This window comes from Paroedura picta, chromosome 18 (assembly GCF_049243985.1).
Source record: "Paroedura picta isolate Pp20150507F chromosome 18, Ppicta_v3.0, whole genome shotgun sequence".
Lineage (NCBI taxonomy): Eukaryota > Metazoa > Chordata > Lepidosauria > Squamata > Gekkonidae > Paroedura > Paroedura picta.
The window spans coordinates 11,135,890-11,157,165 of record NC_135386.1 but is presented as its reverse complement, the minus strand read 5'-3'; the positions used below and the strand labels follow the sequence as shown (position 1 = coordinate 11,157,165).

At 46.6% G+C, this 21,276-nt stretch overlaps 2 protein-coding genes across 6 annotated transcripts in view; one reads left to right on the top strand and one right to left on the bottom strand.

Moving 5' to 3' along the window:
• RHCG (Rh family C glycoprotein) overlaps positions 1–8,185 on the bottom strand; it is an 85,895-nt gene extending 77,710 nt beyond the window's left edge. The window contains exons 1-4 of one of the 3 annotated variants that reach the window (XM_077318133.1): positions 8,167–8,185; positions 4,269–4,335; positions 2,380–2,502; positions 781–874 (exon numbers count right to left, since the gene is read on the bottom strand). In XM_077318133.1, the coding sequence (XP_077174248.1) occupies positions 781–874; positions 2,380–2,501 (216 nt within the window). In that variant the 5' untranslated portion in view covers position 2,502; positions 4,269–4,335; positions 8,167–8,185. Of the gene's footprint in view, positions 1–780; positions 875–2,379; positions 2,503–4,268; positions 4,336–7,456; positions 7,963–8,166 lie in introns of those variants that run through there. The other 2 variants (XM_077318132.1, XM_077318140.1) reach the window with 2 other exon arrangements.
• Positions 8,186–8,377: 192 nt separating this feature from the next.
• Positions 8,378–21,276, top strand: part of TICRR (TOPBP1 interacting checkpoint and replication regulator) — a 32,224-nt gene continuing 19,325 nt past the window's right edge. Inside the window, exons 1-10 of one of the 3 annotated variants that reach the window (XM_077318208.1) lie at positions 8,378–8,506; positions 8,776–9,531; positions 11,084–11,357; positions 13,004–13,245; positions 14,030–14,273; positions 15,344–15,473; positions 17,058–17,197; positions 17,398–17,601; positions 19,670–19,818; positions 20,189–20,289. In XM_077318208.1, coding sequence (XP_077174323.1) covers positions 8,872–9,531; positions 11,084–11,357; positions 13,004–13,245; positions 14,030–14,273; positions 15,344–15,473; positions 17,058–17,197; positions 17,398–17,601; positions 19,670–19,818; positions 20,189–20,289 — 2,144 coding nt within the window. In that variant the 5' untranslated portion in view covers positions 8,378–8,506; positions 8,776–8,871. Of the gene's footprint in view, positions 8,507–8,775; positions 9,532–11,083; positions 11,358–13,003; positions 13,246–14,029; positions 14,274–15,340; positions 15,474–17,057; positions 17,198–17,397; positions 17,602–19,669; positions 19,819–20,188; positions 20,290–21,276 lie in introns of all 3 variants that reach the window. The other 2 variants (XM_077318206.1, XM_077318207.1) reach the window with 2 other exon arrangements.

Here is a 21,276-nt window from a genome sequence, read left to right as displayed (position 1 = left end):
GGAGTTTATTAAATTTCTATATCGCCTATCCCAGAGAACAGCAGATATATGAACACAGATTCCCTGATATTCCCCTATTGTCACCCTCACCACAGTGTAGGCTGGGATACCAGCTGGTTCTCTGTCACGGGGAAGAGTAAGCAGCAACAATACCAGGATTTGTCAAAGTGAACAAGAAACTGAATGGCTGTCTGTGTGCAGAGTCCTAATTTTATCAGCTCTGTGGGCAACTACAATTTTTTGTTAACTGAGGACTGACAAAATGTCTCATTGTTATGAGAACAGCTGGGTTTTTGTGCCATGTATTTTACTACCTGAAGGAGTCTGAAAGCAGCTTACAAACACCCTGTTTCCTATCCCTGCAACAAACACTGTGAGGAAGGTGGGGCTGAGAGAGCTCTGTGAGAACTATGGCTGGCCCATGATCACCCAGCTAAGTTAATGTGGAGGAATCGAGAATCAAACCCAGTTCTCCAGATTAGAAGCTGCCACTCTTACCCTTACACCAAACTAGCTCTCAAGGCTTCTGAAGCATGTCAATCAACAGAAGTAAAACAACAACAAACAAAATTTTAAACTCATCCGCAGTATTAGCATAACCAGGAGAAAAAAAAATAACATAAAAACAACCAGAACACAAAGCATTGTGAGGTCCTCGACATGCAAACTTATTTCTCAAAAAAAAAAGAAAGAAAGAAAGAAAGAAAGAAAGAAAGAAAGAAAGAAAGAACTGAAGTACTTCCACCAAAAATGAGTCAAACATGAAAGTCATCTCCTTACTCTTTCTAGCGATTCTTCCAAAATGGCTTGACTTCCAAGGGTAAGAGGCTCTTTATCAACATCAGCTTTTTGTTCTGCAGCTCCTAGGGTATAACTTGGACATTTGGCAATTATTAGGAGCATGACTATTACTTATTTAAAGCTAGAATGCATCAACTAAAATCACATTAACCAGTAATTTACTGTAACAGAATAAGGCATCAAGTAACTTATGCCTACTTCAACAGGTCCTCTCCTGATACTTTATCACAAACCTTGAAAAATCTGAACCGCCATTTGCCTGGAGGAATCTGTACCTGGGAAACCGCTACCAACTATGTACCAGTAGAGAACTCAAAACAGGGGTATGGTAATTATTTGATTATTTGCAAATACCATGCCAACAATGAATAATACGCTGTTCTATGCAAACCAATTGCCTTGCAACTCCTTTTAATTCTTGTATTAATCTGTATAATACTAAAGATGTATCTTTATTTTGAACAATTCATAATAACAGAATCACAGCTCAACAGAATCAAAATCTTATGTTTTACTGCCAGACTGCCTCCAATGCACAGCTAATTTTCTAGCTGTAACATTTAGGGGCAAGTTTGTATTTTAATAGTTGCATTAGAAATACATCATGACTACACGGGTTTCAGAGAAGGCATATAATCTGCAAATCTTCAAGTATCTAAAAGGGTGCCATATGGAGGGATGGAGCAGAATTGTTCTCTCCTGCTCCGGAGGGATGGACCAGACCCAATGGGATAAAATTAATTCAAAAGAAATTCCATCTAAACATCCGGAATAAGTTCCTGACAGTTAGAGCTGGTTTCTCAGTGGAACAGGCTTCCTCGGGAGGTGGTGGGTTCTCCATCTTTGGAAATTTTTAAACAGAGGCCGGATAGCCATCTGATGGAGAGGCTGAGTCTATGAAGACAAAGGGGGGCAGGTTACGGTAGATGAGCAATAGGGATGTGAGTGTCTTGCATAATGCAGGGGGTTGGACTAGATCAGTGGTCCCCAACCTTTTTATCACTGGGGACCGGTCAACGCTTGACAATTTTACTGAGGCCCGGGGGGGGGGGGGTAAGTCTTTTGCCGAGAGTCATCGCCGCTGCCTGAGCCCCTGCTCCATTTCCTTTCCCACTAACGCCCCTGACTTCCCGCCGCTCGATGGGGGGTGCTACCAGCAGCAGCTGCCCAGTACCACACTGAAGGGGAGCCCTAGCCATGGCGGCCACTGGAGAGCATCAAAGGTGAGCCGGCAGCAGAATGGCAGGGCAGCTCCCAAGGCAGCAGCTGGGGAGGAGGACTAGGAGGAGCCACGGACCGGTACCGACTGATCCACAGACCAGTACTGGTCCCCAGCCCCGGGGGTTGGGGACCACTGGACTAGATGACCCATGAGGTCCCTTCCAACTCTATGAATTTATGATTCTAAATCATCAGTGCCTCATTTCCCCACAATTATCTCCCATAAAATTCCTTGCACAAGAGAAGCACCCTCAGAACTTTGAGACTGCTTCCCAAGGTTCACAGTGCTTAAAATTCCCAATGTAATCAGAGAAGAAACAGAAAATTTACATGGCAATTTTAAATACTGCTTCTTACCTTTCAAGACAGTCAATGTTTAAACAATACAAATCTCGTTTATAATCAAGATGTCTTGGGGTGCATCTGTAAATACTTCCAAGTGTCATTTTACATCCAGAACAAAACAAGGTTTCAAGCATGCTGCAGAAACAAAAAAATTAAACAATTTATTTAAGAAACACACCATGGCTACATTAACAACTTTTTATTTGATTATTATTAAAACATTTATATCCCTACTACCCTTGTGGTTAAAGACAGCTTAAATGTCAAGGTAAAGGTATCCCCTGTGCAAGCACCGAGTCATGTCTGACTCTTGGGGTGATGTCCTCTAGCATTTTCATGGCAGACTCAGTATGGGGTGGTTTGCCAGTGCCTTCCCCAGTCATTACTATTTACCCACCAGCAAGCTGGGTACTCATTTTACCGACCTCAGAAGGATGGAAGGCTGAGTCAACCTTGAGCCGGCTGCTGGGATTGAACTCCCTGCCTCATGGGCAGAGCTTCAGACTGCTGCCTTACCACTCTGCGCCACAAGAGGCTCAAATAAAGCTATTTTAACTAAAAATCCAAAATAAAATAGCAAGCCCCAAATATAATTTAGAACTCAGCAATGTTCCACTACCTGCACAAGTAAGAGAAATGTCATTGAAATGTCAATGAACAATCACAATAAAAAATAGTTTCAATGTATACATATATCACATTGAAATAAGAGCCAACATATAGTAGCCTAGATATCACAGGGTTGCACTTATCTGTAACCAGTGTTCTTCTGTGAGTGCTCTTCTGTGCTTTTCCATATGAGTACTGTGCAGTCACAGACCTGCCTTGGAGAAGGAACTTGCAAGCTAAACTTAAGAAGCAATCATCAGCGACGCACTGCAGGGTGGGTGGGAGGGAGGGTTCTGTGAATGCACACAAGACAACTCAAAGAACAGCAGTTACAGGTTAGTGCAAGCCTGTTTTCATTTTCGTGGCTTCTGTGCATTCCCACATGGGGACTGCACAGTTGCAGGCCTGCCTCGGAGAAGCAACTTGCAAGCTAAACTTCTAGAAATACTCCCTAGAGTGCCAACCCATTCCACTCCAGAGGGACTTTCCTGTCTTAGGTCACATGGTATGGGAGGAGCTAGCACTCTCACCTCAGTCTTTGCCATTGAGGAGAAAGGACATAACACCATGAGCTGTGAGTTCTCTCGCAACTTCTATTGACATAGGTTGGCTTTGATTATTTCTGGACTGGATTTGACCATCTCTCTTGCATTTCAAATTTTGATTTGTTGTAATTTGGCCCTTTTCAAAAACTGCTCCCAGTGTGGAGGCAAGATGGCCCAGCAGGACAATCACAACTCTTGCCTTTTGTGTCTGGGCAAGGGTCGTTCGGTCTTGGGCTGTTCTGCATGCGGAAAAGCTACTCCCAAGACCAGGGATGACTCAAGGCTGCCCTATGAAAGGGGACCTTTAAAGCTTCGCACCAGCTTACCAGCCCCCAGGCCTAGCATTCTCATAAGGGGAGGCCTCCTCTGAGCCGCCCAAGAAGAAAGCCAAAATTATGGCAGCCAGGCCTAAATCTCTAGCTGAGGAGCCTTCAGGAGCAGGCTATCGACAAGCGTCATCTTCCCGCTCTCCTTCACCTTCTAGAGGGCGGTCGAGAAGCTGCTCATGACATTGGTGCGTCAGGGCAGAACAGAGATTCAAATTTAATATGGGTCAATTGACCAAATGAACATACTGACTGAGAGATTCAAATCTGGATCTCCCGGATAATGGCCTTCACCACTCAGTTGTCAATATGAGCTTTACTAGCTCATGTAGGTTTTTGAAAACAAAATAAAATTAGTAAAAAAGGAGGCGTTAGCTATAAGGTAGATCTAACTTTCTCTTTGCTGCTGAACACTGCTTACCAGCCACGTTCTTCAGGCCAGCTTGAAAACTTTTGCTGTTTGTCCACCGTGACAGTAGAAGAAACACCTGTAACAGGGAAAGATACAAATATAAACTACAGTATCCTACAAAATACAGTGTGTTAATATCACCAAACACTCTGCCTAGCGCAGCCTTTCTCGATATTTTACAATTGAGAACACCCTGAACCATTCTTCAGGCTTTGAGACCCCAGAAGCGGGGTGATTGTGAAGAATATGGTTGGGAAGCATACCTGTATACATGCCCGCCCAGGGCTCCTTCCCTTCCCACCCTTTTCAGGCCCATCATTGGCCATTTGGGGGGAAGGGGAGGTCACCCAATAAATGTTCTAAAAATATATTAAAAATGAACTCCCACCCAGCTGTCCCCAACCCCCAGTCCAGGGACCAGTACCAGTCCGTGGATAAGTCAGTACCAGGCTGTGACTCCTCCTCGTCCTCCTCCCCAGATGCTGCCTCAGGGGGTGCCCTGCCACTCTGCCACCCGCTCACAGTTGGTGCTCTCTGGCAGCCGCCATGGCTGGGGCTCCCCCTCGGCGTGACACTGTGCAGCTGCTGCTGGTAGCGCCCCCCAGTGGGAGGTGGGAAGTCAGGGGTGCGGCAGGAAAGCAAGCAGAGCAGGGGCTCAGGTGGTGGCAATGTCCCTCGGCAAAAGACTACCCCCCCGGGGCCTCAGTAAAATTGTCAAGCGTTGACCGGTCTCCAGTGATAAAAAGGTTGGGGACCACTGCTCCCACCCATTTGGGAAATCCTTCCAGGGTCTTCAAGATATCCCAAGGTTTCGCAAAACCATGGCTGAGAATGCCTGGCCTAGTAACTTGGAACAACATGGCCTTCTGGCCCAAGGTACATTCCCACTTCAATTGGGTCATGCTACTGTAGTATAGTCTAGGGATTCCTAACCAGGAATAGTTTGGCTTCCCCATTCTTGTTAGTCAATCCCCAGGGGTCCTCTGGGCTTTCCTGGAAGTTCAGGCCTTCCATGATGTGGTTGGACAGGGGCATTGCACAGCCCTGCTTGTGCACTTGCTACAAACCGTCAACTTCACTGCCAGGCTCCCTTGGCTTCTCCAGGCTCCCACAGCCCCCTAACCTTGCCACCCCCACACTCATCTCCCTCCCCACAGGATTGCTGCAAAAGACAAAATGAAGGAGCCTGGCTCCTGAGATGAGGCTGAAGTCAGTTCCTGTTTCATTCTATGCAGAACTTGCAAAAAAGAAGCTTGCCTAGATTGGAAACACGAAGCTTGGACACTAGCCAGAAACAGAGGATCCAAATACAGGAAAGGAAGGAGCAAGGGGATCCAACAGAATGTTTCTTGCTATGCACACGGCCTGTTGGAGGCCACAAGTGGCGCAGGATGAGAGAGGCCTGGTAACAGCATTTCCAGTGATGTGCCAGTTGGAGTGGCCTGGTTATATCTAGTAGGAGTGCCAGGGTGACGTCACTTCCAGGGGTCCTCGAAGCCTGAAAAATATTTCAAAGGCTCCTCAACAGTGAAAAGATTGTAGTCAAACAACCGATAAGCATAATTAGAAACCACTGTTAGCAAAAGCCTTGGGCCTGCAACTATCTTCATGTCCAGCATTCCTAACAGAAGCAGGTGATCTGCTTGTGCCATTTATTAAAGGAGCCTAGATATGCTTTTCATGAAATCTGATGATTTGAGTGGAGAGAAAAACTGATCTCCCCATTCTTGTAAGTCAATCCTCAAATATGCAGGATCAGGAACCGAAGGTCCTGCCCTTTTGGGACATCCCTGTATTGACAGAAACGCAGGGCATCTTTTCGAACTTCCGGCGCCTTTCGAATGCTTCTCTCCCCGAAAAGAAAGCAGCCATGTTAATAATATCAACGAGGTGGGAATGCACGCAGGTTGAGAAGCGGAAAGATACGGATTTTCTCTTCCCGACGTTTTTCTCCGCCCAGTCAGCCAACGCTAGAGGGACTCGGGGCGAAGCACTGACCCAGCTAAGCGTTTCCCCGGCCACCACCCCTGGCCCGCCTCGCCCGCTTCCCTTGCAGGGGGAGGAGGAGGGCGGCGAAGTACACAAGCCTGTTGCGCCGACCCGCTTGCCACGACAGGGGTTTGCTTAACCTCGCCGCCCTTGCCGTCGGAAGCGGGCCGCTCTCCTTTTGTGCGCGCTGCGCTCCGGCCAGCAGAGAGCCGCCTGCCAGGGCAAGGGTCAAGAGCTTCCCGGCTCGCCGGCCTGTCCCGCCGCTGCCCTTTCCCCCCTCCGGGCGTCCTTCGGCGGCGCTGCCTCCTTCCGACAGTCGCCCCCCCACCACACACAGTGGCCGCTGGGAGGGAGGTGGCGCAGCCAGGGAGGTGGCGCGAGTTGTGCTCCCTGGAAATTCGGATCGGTTCCGTATTTATGTATTAATTCCGTGCGTGCACAGGACAGGGACAGGCCCGCCAGAGGAGAGAGAGATTCTCTCCAGTACAATATAGAATCACAGAATCCTAGAGTTGGAAAGGGCCATAGAGGCCCTCTAGTCCAACCCCCTGTTCAACGCAGGATCAGCCCTAAGCATCCTAAAGCATCCAAGAAAAGTGTGTATCCAACCTTTGCTTGAAGACTGCCAGTGAGGGGGAGCTCACCACCTCCTTAGGCAGCCTATTCCACTGCTGAACTACTCTGACTGTGAAAATCCCCCCCCCCCCCCGATATGTAGCCTATATCGTTGTACTTGTATTTTAAACCAGGGGTAATCAACCTGTGGTCCTCCAGATGTTCATGGACTACAATTCTCATGAGCCCTCGCTGGCAGGAGCTCATGGGAATTGTAGTCCATGAACATCTGGAGGACCACAGGTTGACTGCCCCTGATGTAACTGATCATGAACTGCCTACCTGCTTGCGCAAAGTTCTATGCACAGTTCGTTTGTTTGGGGCAGAAGGTTTCAACTTTAGGGATTTGTTTTAACCACTAAAAATTGTTTTGCAAGATGCCTTGACCCTTAAGCCTCAGACAAGATGAAAAAGTGGAGTGGCCAACTGCAGCTCTCAACGCCCATGGACTACAATTCCCATAAGTGCGGGCAGGGTCTCATGGGTATTGTAGTCCATGGATGTCTGGAAAGCCACTCCTCTTTCTCAAAGTAATAAAAAAGGCCTTTTCGTCTCTCTTCTCCCCCCCCCCCGCCCAATCTAGGCGCGCTTACTCCTGAGGAGGAGACATCGGGTGCTTTCGTCGTTGGCCTCCCAATCGAGCGTGTCTCCCACCGCCCGCTTACAGCCAGCGCACAGGAACACCATCGGCTCTTGGTCTTCCTGGGCCGCCGCTTTAGTGGCGTCTTCGCGGTCTCCGCTTTCCGGAGACAAGGACGCCTCTTCCACGGAGCGCGGCGGGAGCGACGCCGCCATTCAAAAAAGCGCGCCCTTCTCTCCGCCTGTGGTCGACGGACGCGACGAGAACGCTATTGTCTTTGTGCGCATGCGCCGGAGCAGCTGCCGCTTAATTAGGAGGCTTCCACACGTCAACTGACGATTTTGAAAAGCTACCTCGCAGGGGTAGTCAACCTTTGATCCTCCAGACGTCCATGGACTACAATTCCCATGTGCCCCTGCCAGCAAGTGCATGTAGTCCATGGAAGTGCTGGCAGTGGCTCATAGGAAGCATCCAAGAGGACCACAGGTTGACTACCTCTGTTTCTCCAGATAAACTACAATTCCCAAGAGACCCCGCCAGCAACATGGAACTGTAGTCCTCGGCCATCTGCAAAGCCACAGTTTTTACCATCCCTAGAGCGGTCAAAAAATGCCTTTTAACTTCCACCGGAACCCTACGCCGCGCGTCTCTCCCCCACCCGCCAAAAAGCGGCAGCCAATCAGACGAATAGAGTTTGAGTCCCTCAGCTCCTTTGCAACCAACCAAGTTTCGTTCCAGGCCCAGGCTCTCACGCGCTTCCTCGGAAACAGCCACTCAGCACGCGTCTCCCGAGCCAGCCAATCAGACGGATCCGGGTTTAGAGGCGGAGAGGAAGGCACGCTGGGAAAAGCGCGAGCGTGAGGCGGAGTTGAGGGAGCTCCCTGGAGCCAATGGGAGAGTGAGGTGCGGAGCGCGCTAGCGTGGGATTGGTTGGTTTGATCCAGGAGAGAACGGCGGCTCCCTGAAGGGGTCCCAGGGGGCTGCGTGCGGGCATTCCTGGTAGGAGCAATGCATTGAAAGGCCCTTGTAAGCCAGAGGAGGGCAACAGAGAGAGTGGCCGCAGGTATGTAGGTAGACCTAGTCTGTGCAAGAAGTAGAAAGATTTGGGAATGCTCAGGAGCGGGAAGCGGCGGACTCTCTAGGGCAGGGGTAGTCAAACTGCGGCCCTCCTGATGTCCATGGACTACAATTCCCATGAGCCCCTGCCAGCGAATGCTGGCACGGGCTCATGGAAATTGTAGTCCATGGACATCTGGAGGGCCGCAGTTTGACTATCTCTGCACTAGGGTGTTTGCTTTTAAATGAAACATCTCCGTGTGGCTTATTTTCCAGGGAGCAGGGCTGGAAGCACTGTGATGAAAACTGCAGGCCTTTTTCACCTGGGAGAAAAACAAGGTGACTGGAAGACAAACGACCTGCTGCAGCATCATGACTCACTCTCACAATGTAGTCTTTCTCCTGGACGTGACCAGTTCTACACAGAAGTCTCATCTTCATCTGGGCACCTTGAAGATCTTGAACTATTTGGGCTGCAGATTTGGTCTGGCCAAGGTCCGGTGGGGCTTCAAGTTCTTCGACTCCTTAGGGATTCAAGGAAGAATTTCACGAGTAGGGAGTTTCCATGAACTTGGATCTCGCAGCTGGGAAGACTTTGAAGAGGAGCTGGAGACCAGGTTTGAAAACCATTGCCATGCTTTGAACTTGCCCCGGCCATCTCCTCGAGCCACCCTTGCTCAGAAAATACTGAAAGAAGCACTGCTTGATTATCAGTGGGACCTACCTGAAATTACTTCTCCAGCCAAGGTGGTGTTGAGGAGCCAGAAAAACAAATTAACTGTGACTTCAGAGAAGCCCCCAGAGAGCTCTAATCATTTGGAGAGTTTTATGAATACCATTTTTCTTTTCTCTTGCTGCCCTCATTCTCGGAGAGAATTGCAGCAATTTGTTAATGGGAGTCATGCTCATTTGTCTAATGAACTGCCTACTTTGCAGGACCTTTCAGAAAAATTTATCCCCAAAGGAATTCAGGAAATGATGGCAGTTCAGAAAATCACTTTGCATTGGGTGGACACTGCTGATGACTCCACGGTAATGAGAGAATTAATTATTTGGCATGCTGAATCTCAGATGATAAGCTAACCTTTCTATGTTAAATTTGTTAAGCACACATATTCCCTGTCTTCTTCCAAGAAGCAGAGAACAGAATTTGTGAGAATTACTGTTTTATCCAGGCAGTAATTTGAAAAGTAGAATGACTTGCAAGAGAAGGTGAGTGAGCATGAGTGGATATTTGAACCCAATCTCAATGGTTGGTTGTTTTTTTGCACATTGTTTCTCAGAAATTATGGCTGGGTGTGAATTCTTATGTATCTTTGGTGCACACAGATTACATTATTTAATTCAATGAGCAGAGCAACCACCACAGTGTAAGTGAATATTATTTAAGGCCACTCTTGCATAACCTGGTTGTGCATGTTGGAACCCCTCTGTCTGAAAGACAGTGTATTTGGACAAGCATGGGGTATATGATAATGGGTTTGTTTTGTGTGATTGACTGTTGATGGAGACCTGTGATAATGCGATCATAGTGGTCCTGATTTGCCACTATTCATATGCTCCTCTTACTTGTAATTACAGTTCTGACCCATTTGAGGATTACTATTCTCAATACGTCATGTACTCCCCAGAAGAATATCAACACACTATGCGGTGTGGACTAATCTTTTCATGCGAGAAGAAGATTGTAGTTTCCTTGCTAACTGTCATGCCTGGAAAGACAATTAATTGCACTTTTGGAAGAAAAGTTGCTTTTCATTTTAACTGTAATGTGAACCACCCAGAGCTTGTGGGGAGAGGCGATCTATAACGAAACCCTGGGGATTGTAAGCTAAATATGAGTGTGATGCAGCGATAAAAAAAGGCAAATGCCATTTTGGGCGGTATCAACAGGGGCATCACATCAAAATCACAAGATGTCATAGTCCCATTGTATACGGCACTGGTCAGACCACACCTGGAGTACTGTGTGCAGTTCTGGAGGCCTCACTTCAAGAAGGACGTAGATAAAATTGAAAGGGTACAGAGGAGAGCGACGAAGATGATCTGGGGCCAAGAGACCAAGCCCTATGAAGATAGGTTGAGGGACTTGGGAATGTTCAGCCTGGAGAAAATGAGGTTGAGAGGGGACATGATAGCCCTCTTTAAGTATTTGAAAGGTTGTCATTTGGAGGAGGGCAGAATGCTGTTTCCATTGGCTGCAGAGGAAAGGACGCACAGTAATGGGTTTAAACTACAATGATATAGGCTAGATATCAAGGAAATAATTTTTTTTACAGTAGTTCAGCAGTGGAATAGGCTGTCTAAGGAGGTGGTGAGCTCCCCCTCACTGGCAGTCTTCAAGCAAAGGTTGGATACACACTTTTCTTGGATACTTTAGGATGCTTTGGGCTGATCCTGCGTTGAGCAGGGGGTTGGACTAGATGGCCTGTATGGCCCCTTCCAACTCTGTAATTCTGTGATAAAATGAATAATAAAATAAATAGATATTTTGAATTGCAGCCATTTGGGGGCGAATCATAAAGGTGTCCTTGTAGCATACACTATATTGTCTTCAACTTTCTTTCCGTTTTTTTCCCTTCAGCTTCTTGATTCTCCAGATCATGATGGATACCACGCATTGACTGAACTGATGCACATCTTGGAGGGGACCATTTTGCCATCAGAAATCTTCATTCCACATTTAAATTGTTACAAAACAGAGACGTCCCTTTTGGAGTCTTTATCCCCTGAGCCGTTCACACCATGGGCTACAATCTTGCCTTTGGATTCAACCCTGAACTGTCTGTTCTCTTCACCTTCTGCATTACAGCCATCATTCCCCCAAGTGAAAGGAACGTTATTTCTCAGGAGCGAAGGTAATTAATGTAATGCTACTGTTATCCTGTAAGGCAGTGGTTCTCAACCTTGGGGCCCCTTTTGCGGTGGTTGCCAGGTTGTTAGCCGCTGCAGTGACAGTGGGCGTAGGCGGCAGAGCTATGGCACTGGCCATCTCCATTGTTGTGCGCCTGTCTGCACGTGCACCATGCACACTGCGCCCGCCGCCAAAGTTGAGGTTGCACAGGTAAAAACATTGAGAACTGCTGCTGTAAGGGATTCTTAGATTAGGAGCATTCAAGATCCTAGGAAAAGTAGACTTTGTGCTGATATGTTTTTTTAATCTATGGATGAACTAATAGGTCTAGTTTTATGTAGTAAAACTTATTGAAATTAAATTATGTAAGTAACAACAAGTCTGAAATTAGGGGGTCTAGGCTTAATGCAAAAGTGATCCTCATGAGGAATGGAGGGTAGCAAATGTCGTACCATTACAAAGGGGCCATGGAGCAGGAAGGAGGTTGCTGGTTGGTCTGAAGCTCAATCCTTCAAAGATGGAGGTCCTGTGGCTAGGCAAGAAGGGTCCAAGTGACGAAGCACGTTTGCCCAACCTAGATGGTTTGCAGCTATCAGTGGTTCACTCCACCAGGGCATGATCATGGATGCTTCCCTCTCAATGCAGGCCCAGGTCACAAGAGTAGTATGGCTGGCATTCTTCCACCTTCACCAAGCCAAAGTACTAGCTCCCTACTTGGCTCCAGAACACCTAGCTACCATGACCCACCTCTAGGTTAGACTTCTGCAACTTGCTGTAGGCAGGCCTACCCTCAACTCTGACCCGGAAACTACAGCTGGTCCAGAATCCAACAGCCAGTGTCCTCACATCAACACCATGGAGATCCCGCATCTGGCCTGCTTTCTAACAATTGCACTGGCTACCAGTCAAATTCCAGATCAGGCTTAAGGGTTTGATAATTACCTTCAAAGCCATACGTGGTCTTGGCCCAGTGTACCTGAGGGACTGCCTCTCTGCCTATGTCCCTCAACCAGTTAGTGATCCCTGGCCCCAAGGAAGTCCACTTGACCTTAACCAGGGCCAGAGCCTTCTCTGTCCTGCCCCCCACCTGGTAACTAGCTCCCAGAAGAGATCAGGGCTCTAACAGATCTAAAATAGTTCCGTAGGGCCTACAAAGGGGAGCTCCCCCACCAGGAATTTGGTTGAGGTTGTCTGAAGCCAAACAATATTGACTCGGCCCCTGAACTTCTCTTGTACCCATACGCTGACTAATCATGGGTCCATTGGAATTGTTTACTGTTATTGTTAGAATGTCATTTTCTCTGTTTACTGCTATTATTATTGCTCTTACATTTATTTGATAGTCACAAAATTCTATGTACTGTTTTTTGTTTTCATTCCATGTGACCTGCCCTGAGCCTTAGGGGAGAGTGGTATACAAATGTAATAAATAAATATCTGCCCCAGACAAATTTGTGGGAATGTGTTCTTTGCTTGCAGAAAAAAAATGTTTCTTTCTATACTTCCCAGGTTGATAAACAAAGCACAAATGTTTTCTCTTTCCAGACTTACCAGTTTACTTAACCCATTATTATATCTTGGTTGGCTTGCCTATTTCTCCTTCTTTGAACGCTTTGGTCTTAATTGTCTTCTGTTTATTGCCTTGAACAGGCATGCAAAAGCCACAGAACTGTGCTGTGACGCTGGAGCCCTTGACTGTGAGCCAGAGGTGTTTTGAGGATCCAGTCAGTATTTCTCTTAAGTGCACAATGGCGGACTGGAATGTGATGCATACTAATGGCTTCTACACAGAGAGCTGGATCATACGGAGTTCCCCACTGGGCCAGTCTGTTCCGGAGACTTTTTTGTTTCAGCATCTTTTAAAGTGCATCTTGGCCCAAGGATTACATCTGGTAAGTGGCCCATTCTCTTTTGAATAAAGAATTATGTCTAACCTAATGATTGCATCAGTTAAGTGGTTCTTGCCACTTAAGATGAATAACCATCTTCAGGTATTTAAAAGAGAGTTATCGGATCCTATGCAAGGATGGACTGTGCCTCTTTGTTTCTTTCATGCCCCTCCTTTCAACAGTGCAGAAAGGGAGTTCCGAAAGGGTCTTCCACACTGTCTAGATTTGCATTTAATTAGTTCCTCACAAATTCTGTTATTGTTACTGCTGCTTTTGTTGTTTTTATGGGAGACTTGGGGGTGCAATCCTAAACAAGTTTATTTAAAAATACGTCCCATTTTAGTAATTAGGGCTTAGTACTGCAGGCTGAAGAGCCTCTTGTGGCGCAGAGTGGTAAGCGGCAGAAATGCTGTCTGAAAGCCATGCACATGAGATTGGGAGTTCGACCCCAGTAGCCGGCTCCTTCCGTGGTCGGTAAAATGAGTACCCAGCTCGCTGCTGGGGGGTAAACGGTAATGACTGGGGAAGGCACTGGCAAACCACCCCGTATTGAGTCTGCCATGAAAACGCTGGAAGGCATCACCCCAAGGGTCAGACATGACTCGGTGCTTGCACAGGGGATACCTTTACCTTACTGCAGACTGAGTCATTTAGCTATTTCTGAAGTGTCATTTTAAATTATTGTGCATCACCTATGTTGTCAAGTGATATATCTGTGTAACTCTTGCATGATCTTTAGGCACCTGTGTGACTCTTTCTTGCTTGATCTTTGTTTCTTGTTGGCCAGGTTGCTGATGTGTCTTCATCGGGATCCTGCTCTCTCTGTACTGGTATTTTTTCACCCATCTCCAGTACTGCTGCCGTTCTTTCTCTTCTATGTGCTGAAAGAATTGTTGAAGTTGAAAGATGCCTCCGTCAGGCTGCTGAGGAAGGAAACCTTTCTAAGGAGGATGACTTCAGCTTCCCTGAAATGGTGAACGGCATGCCGAATCAAGTAAATGACTTGAAAGAAAGTGACTCAGCTTATTATGGTAAGTTTTTTGCTTATTGAAAACTGCCATTTTTTTAAAAAAGTTGAGTGCAACCTTCTATGTTATCTGCTGAAGAACCCTTGTATACTGCAAAAGACTTCAGAGGAACAGCCATGATTTTTTATGAGGTGCTACCAGGAGAGTCTTCTAGAGAAGACTCTTGCAAGTCCCTTGGACTGCAAGACAAACAAACCAGTCAGTCCTAGAGAAGATCAGCCCTGACTGCTCCTTAGAAGGCCAGATCCTGAAGATGAAACTGAAATACTTTGGCCACCTCATGAGAAGGAAGGACTCCCTGGAGAAGAGCCTAATGCTGGGAGCAATTGAGGGCAAAAGAAGAAGGGGACGACAGAGAATGAGGTGGCTGGATGGAAGCAGTTGGTGCAAACTTAAATGGACTCCGGGGAATGGTAGAGGACAGGAAGGCCTGGAGGATCATTGTCCATGGGGTCGCGATGGGTGGGACACGACTTCACACCTAACAACAACAACAACACCAAATCATGTTGAGTCATGTGAAAGAAAGAAGCTTAAAACATGCCCAGTTTGTTACAAGAGAAAATGGGTAGCTGGCTGCAAGGTCTTTTAGTGAATGCAAGTACCTTCTGAGCTACTGAGGGTTCCCTTGGACACCTTGAAAGTTTCTGCTCCGAATGCTTTAAAACAAAAGTCCAGTGGTATCTTAAAGTCTAAACAGCATGAGCTTTTGTAACTCAGAGTCCTTGAGATGCTATGGGAATGCCTTGCCTATTTTTTTTGAAAATCCAAACCACTTTCTCAGGCACTTTATCAGATCTTTTTGGTGCCTGGTTTCACTTTTTTTTCTTCTCTAATCAGTACATTTTTCCCCTGACAGAACAGCCAGCTTGTTTAAGGTAAAATTCCATGGATGCTTAAACCTGGGGAAATTAGCACAAGTGATCTTGTTGTGATTTGACTTCAGAGTAAATCTTAATAGGATTTGAAGCTGCATTCTTTTAGCTGGGAGAGGCTAAGGACATTTATTATTTAGGATTTCTTTGTGTGTGTCTGTGTCTGTGTCTGTGTGTTTGTACGTACATGTCCAGCAGAGACTCCGCTTCCAGAATGGGCCCAGCAGGAGCTGTTTTGGACCCATCGCTGGAACCCTGTAGTGATTGAAGGCTGGTACCTTTTGTCAAACCTCTGTGGAGGAAGCTCCCCTTTAATGGAATCATTAAGGTAATTTTCAGAGACAGTCTTAACTTAGTGTAAGGCAGACCTAAGATGCAGGATGCATTAGCTTCATTAAAAATACAATTTTAGTCTGATTGAACTGAGACCCAGTTTGGTGCAGTGGTTAAAGTGGCACACTAGGACCACGGCGAGCCAAATTCGAATCCCTACTTTTTCCTGGAAGTTTGCTGGGTGAACTTGGGAGAGTCACGTTCTCTCAGCCTAGCCTGCCTCACATAGTTGTTTTGAGTATATAATGGTGGATAGTAGAATGTTGTAAGCTGCTTTAAGTTTACGTTGGGGACCAAGGTGGGGTATAAATTAAGTGAACTAACATGAATAAACTATGGATTTTATTTATAAAAAAACTTTTCTACGGTATAGGAATTTAAAGCACCTTAGAACGTAAAAAATAAAATACATAAAAGCCATGAGAAAATCAGTAACTTAAAACTGGTAGTAAACGGAAGTAATGAAATACTATCATGAATAAAACTGTCTTCACTGCCTCCTAAAGGTGAAGAGTCCTCTTGGGAGGTTGTTTATTTCAAGCTAATTTCTCTCTTTTTAAAAATATTGATTTAAGATAAGTCACTTGGTTTTTGAATGGCTATTGAAAAACCAGTACAGGCTGAACACATGTTTAATCAGTTTTGGATCCCTGTATTACATTCTGAAAGAGCCTCTTGTGGCGCAGGGTGGTCAGGCAGCCGACATTTTGTCTGAAGCTCTGCCCATGAGGTTGGGAGTTCAATCCCAGCAGTCGGCTCAAGGTCGACTCAGCCTTCCATCCTTCCGAGGTCGGTAAAATGAGTACCCAGCTTGCTGGGGGGTAAACGGTAATGACTGGGGAAGGGAATGGCAAACCACCCCGTATTGAGTCTGCCAAGAAAACATTAGAGGGCGTCACCCCAAGGGTCAGACATAACTCAATGCCTGCACAGGGGATACCTTTACCTTATTACATTCTGGAGATTTGGATGGAGTTAGTGGTGGTCAAAAAAAGGGCATGCCTATTGTGGCAAGCTGGGGGAGAGTGCTTGTCGTCCCAGATAGTATCACCGTGGGTTGTGGGAGGAAATGTCAGTGTAATGTGCCTTCTTATGTATTTACTTATTTTTCAATTTATACCCCACCTCTCCTGGCAATGAGCACCCTAACATTGGCTTGAGAGGGGAACATGGCTGTAGCAGTGGGAGCAGAAAGTATTCTCTGCAAGTGGCCCCAATCGCAGATCCCTAGGTAACAGGCAACAAAGCATATTTATTAGTTTATATGCCGCCCCTCTAAGATTTGTTGTATCGGGGTGGTGAACAATTAATTATCACATTAGATCAATTAGCATTAAAATCAATATATTTTAAAACACTATTAATACCATTATCAGCACCAGTGGTTGTCACTAGGTAAAGGTAAAGGTATCCCCTTTACTACTACCCCCCCCCCCATGGGCCTCAGTAAAATTGTCAAGTGTTGACCGGTCCCCGGTGATAAAAACGTTGGGAACCACTGCTCTATAACATGTAGAAGCAGTTCCCTTTCTCCTTTGACTAATAACCCTTATTTTGACGGGAATCTTTTTTTCTACAGGTTATTGCAAGCAGCTCCAGCTACTGTGGAAGAGACAGAGAAGCTAGAAATGGAGCTGACTCACAGCCTGTCCGAATTTTATCAGCAGAGAGCCTCCAAAGTCTCTGCCAGATCTCACCAACAGGATTACAAAAAGAGACGTAGGTACAATTAATGTTTTTGCCGGTTTTCTTGGTGTTCTGTGTGACAACCATACTTAATCTTCTTAAAAATAAAAATTAATTCTGCTGTTCTTGATTACACAAAAGTCTGCAGCGTTTGAGTACTCATGCACTTGGTTGTTGGGACGATGATCTGTGATTCATCTCAGTCTGGACACAATTTTTTAAAATTTGGACAGGTGGAAGTCCCCAGACACCTGTCAGGCAGAAGATGAAGACCATGCCTCGTGCCCTTCAGATGCTAAACGTTGCAAGGCTGAACATGAGAGCCCAGAAGCTCCAGTCAGATGAAGAGCTGGGAGTGAGTGAGAAAGTAGCCCGAAGGCCTAGAAGATCAGACGACAGAGTGGAAGAAAAGGGAAGAACTGCAAGAGCTAAATTAGGTATGTTGAAAATACCTAGTCTGCTGCCTTACCACTCTGCGCCACAAGAAGCTCTTTGATGCTGCTGTAGTAATGTCTTTAACTGTGATAATGGGATTCTGTGTCTTAGCAACTATTTCAATTACAATGGCAACAAGGAACAGACTGGCCATAAGAGCTATGGCAAGAGCATCTGAAGGGACAAGAGCTAAAGTGAAGAGGAAATGGCAGTTGTCTTCCTCTTTCTGCCCTGAGTCATGGGTACGCACATAGATACATGCATCCCTGGCATGATCATGGAAGGGGCTTTGGAAGACAGTCTAGCTGTTAAGCAGAGTATGATGGTACCGCTTTACTCTGCTCTGGTTCGGCTTCACTTGGAGTACTGTGTTCAGTTTTGGGCACCCCAGTTGAAGAGGGATGTAGACAAACAGGAGCGTGTCCAAAGGACAGAGGGACAGACCAGAACGAATGGGATGCAATTAATTCAACAGAAATTCCATCTAAACATCCGAGCCCAAGGTCACCCAGCTGGTTGCATGTGGGGGAGCGCAGAATCGAACCTGGCATGCCATATTAGAAGTCCACACTCCTAACCACTACACCATCTAAACATCCGGAAGACGTTCCTGACAGTTAGAGCAGTTTCTCAATGGAACAGGCTTCCTCGGGAGGTGGTGGGTTCTCCATCTTCGGGAATTTTTAAACAGAATTTTTAAACTCGCTGCGTCAGGCCGCCAGGCAGGGAGCCCCTGGCAGCCTCGCTCCGCGCGACTGCCGGGGGCTCCCTTGGCCGGCGGCTTGACGCGTCGGACGCGCTTTGCACCTCCCGATGTGTCAGGCCACTGGCAAGGGAGCAACTGCGAGCTGCGCTCTGCGCGGCTCGCAGTTGCTCCCTTGTCGGGAGGGCGGGAATCGGCCGGGCCAATCGGCGGGCGCTTCGCGCCGGCCGATTGGCCCGGCCGATGGTCTGTCTGGAGGAAGGGGCCAATCGGCACCCTTCCTCATCCCGGACAGAGCCCGCCCTAACTCCTCCCACTAAGCCCTTACGGCTTTATTTAGTCCGCGGCACCCGCGGCACAGCGGGCTGTGTTAAGATGATGATGAGTGCTGAGTTTCTGAATTAAGAATTAAAAACAGGCAGTGCAAGCCCAAACAGCCTTATGTGCTTCTAAACCCATTGACTAGAACAGGTTTAAAAGGGTGCAGCTGTTTAGGATTTTACTGTGTCTTTATAGTAAAAGGCATGGTGTGGGGATTAAGTAGCTGAAAATGGGATAGCCTTTGGTTATGGAAGAGTGGGTGGTGTTAATTTAGGAAGCAGTAGTCTGCAAGAAAACAACTGTGTGAGGTTCCTTGCTGTTGCAACCCTGATCTTTACACACTGTGTCTTTGTGATCTCTCCTGTGTAACTCACATGGTTTTAGAAACTGTTTTTTACCATTCCATTGGAAAAGGCACAGCTATTGTCTTCTCCATACATAGGTGCTATCTATTTACAACTGACTTATGTGGCTTTCAAGGTAGGTGAGAGGCAGAGGTGGTTTTCTTGTGCCTTCCTCTGCAGAGTCTTCCTTGGTCTCCCATCCAGGTGCCAGCCCTGTGCAACTACTGAACGGGACCAGTCTGACCCTTGGGGTGACGCCCTTTAGTGTTTTCATGGCAGACTCAACATGGGGTGGTTTGCCAGTGACTTCCCCAGTCATTACCGTTTACCTCCCAGCAAGCTGGGTACTCATTTTACCGACCTCGGAAGGATGGAACCTTGATGTCAACCTTGAGCCGGCTGCCTGGGATCGAATTCCCAGCCTCATGGACAGACAGCTTCAGACAAGCATTTCTGCCGCTTACCACTCTGTGCCACAAGAGGCTCTAGCCAACTTCAGAGGTCTGAAGAGACTGAGCTGTTACATGCCACTTCTCTCCCTTCAGTGTCATCGACTATTTCCTTATTAAATGCGGGAGAAATTTGCTCACAAATATAGTTTAGGGGCCTATTAGCATTCCTTGGATTGCATGAACCATTTGTGTCAAATCCTTGTTTTTTTTGTCAGTTACATGTTTCTATGTCTATATGTTTGGAAAACAGGCTTCAAAACTGAGGATGAGATGGTCTCCTATGCAACTGCAAGCTATCAGAAGGCTGTGGCTGATGGAGAAAATTTGTCTTCATGTGCCCGTGATATTGTGGCAGCTATGAACATTTTTCAGATGACAAATGAGGTCCAAGAAAGAGAGGTAGTTGGACAGATGTGCTACAAGACAATTGTGCGTATGATGCAGAGCAAGGATGTCGGACTTCTCTGGGGCCGGAGGAAACCCCACTTTGGCATTACTCCCCCCACTCTGGGGGTTTCGGAAAGTGGGTGGAAATCCCCTCTCCCAAAAGCTGCTTTTGTTGCGAGCTTCTCTCACTGAACGGGACCAGGAAATATGTCCTGACATGTTGATATTATCCAGAAGTGATGTCAGCATGCTAGGTCGTCAACGGTGATGCTCTGGGTTGTAGATAACTCGTATGGTTTGAGGTTTAAATGCACTCAATTCAGTACATTTCTTCTGGAACAGTTATCTTATAGCAGCTCTTGCCTTCTTTTTTTGTCCACAGGCAGCCTGTACTGGTGCAATTCGAAGCAGACTCCTGAAGACCAGCAAAGCCCTTCGTCAACAACTGGGCAGCATTCCTGATAAGCAAGTTAAAGTCAGAGAGTATGTGCACAACGTTTTCTTTCTAAAATAATTTATTCTTAATAACATGAAATGACCAGTGCTATGTTATAGGCATTCCCCCATGCAGTAGTGGGGGGATTTGCTGGGTGGCTGTTTCACTACAAAGTAGCTATTAATATTTTTTGCCATTATTGAAGTACATAGCTTTTTTCACCTTCCTCAAGGTAGCCCCATGTATAGTACAAGAATAAACTTCTGAAAATCAGCAGGCTGCAGCAATTAATATTATATTTGTGTACTGTCAAGTCCCAGCCAACGCATGGAGATTTCAAAACCATGGGATTTTTAAGGCAAGAGATGAGCAGAGTTGGTTGGCCATTGCTTTCTTCTTCATAGCATCTCCAGTCTTTTTTGGTGGCCTCCCATCCTAGTACTGACTGGACAACCATATTTAGTTTATCACCTGATGAGCTCAGGATAAACGGCTATTCAGGCTGCAGCAGCAGCAATGAATACTTGTATTTGGGGTACTTGTGGATTGCAAGCTAAACATGAGCAGGCAGTGTGATGCAGCAGTAAAAAAGGCAAATGCCATTTTGGGCTGTATCAACAGGGGCATCACATCAAAATCACAAGATGTCATAGTCCCATTGTATATGGCACTGGTCAGACCACACCTGGAGTACTGTGTGCAGTTCTGGAGGCCTCACTTCAAGAAGGACGTAGATAAAATTGAAAGGGTACAGAGGAGATCGACGAGGATGATCTGGGGCCAAGGGACCAAGCCTTATGAAGATAGGTTGAGGGACTTGGGAATGTTCAGCCTGGACAAAAGGAGGTTGAGAGGGGACATGATAGCCTTCTTTAAGTATTTGAAAGATTGTCACTTGGAAGAGGGCAGGATGCTGTTTCTGTTGGCTGCAGAGGAGAGGACACGCAGTAATGGGTTTAAACTTCAAGTACAACGATATAGGCTAGATATCAGGAAAAAGTTTTTCACAGTCAGAGTAGTTCAGCAGTGGAATA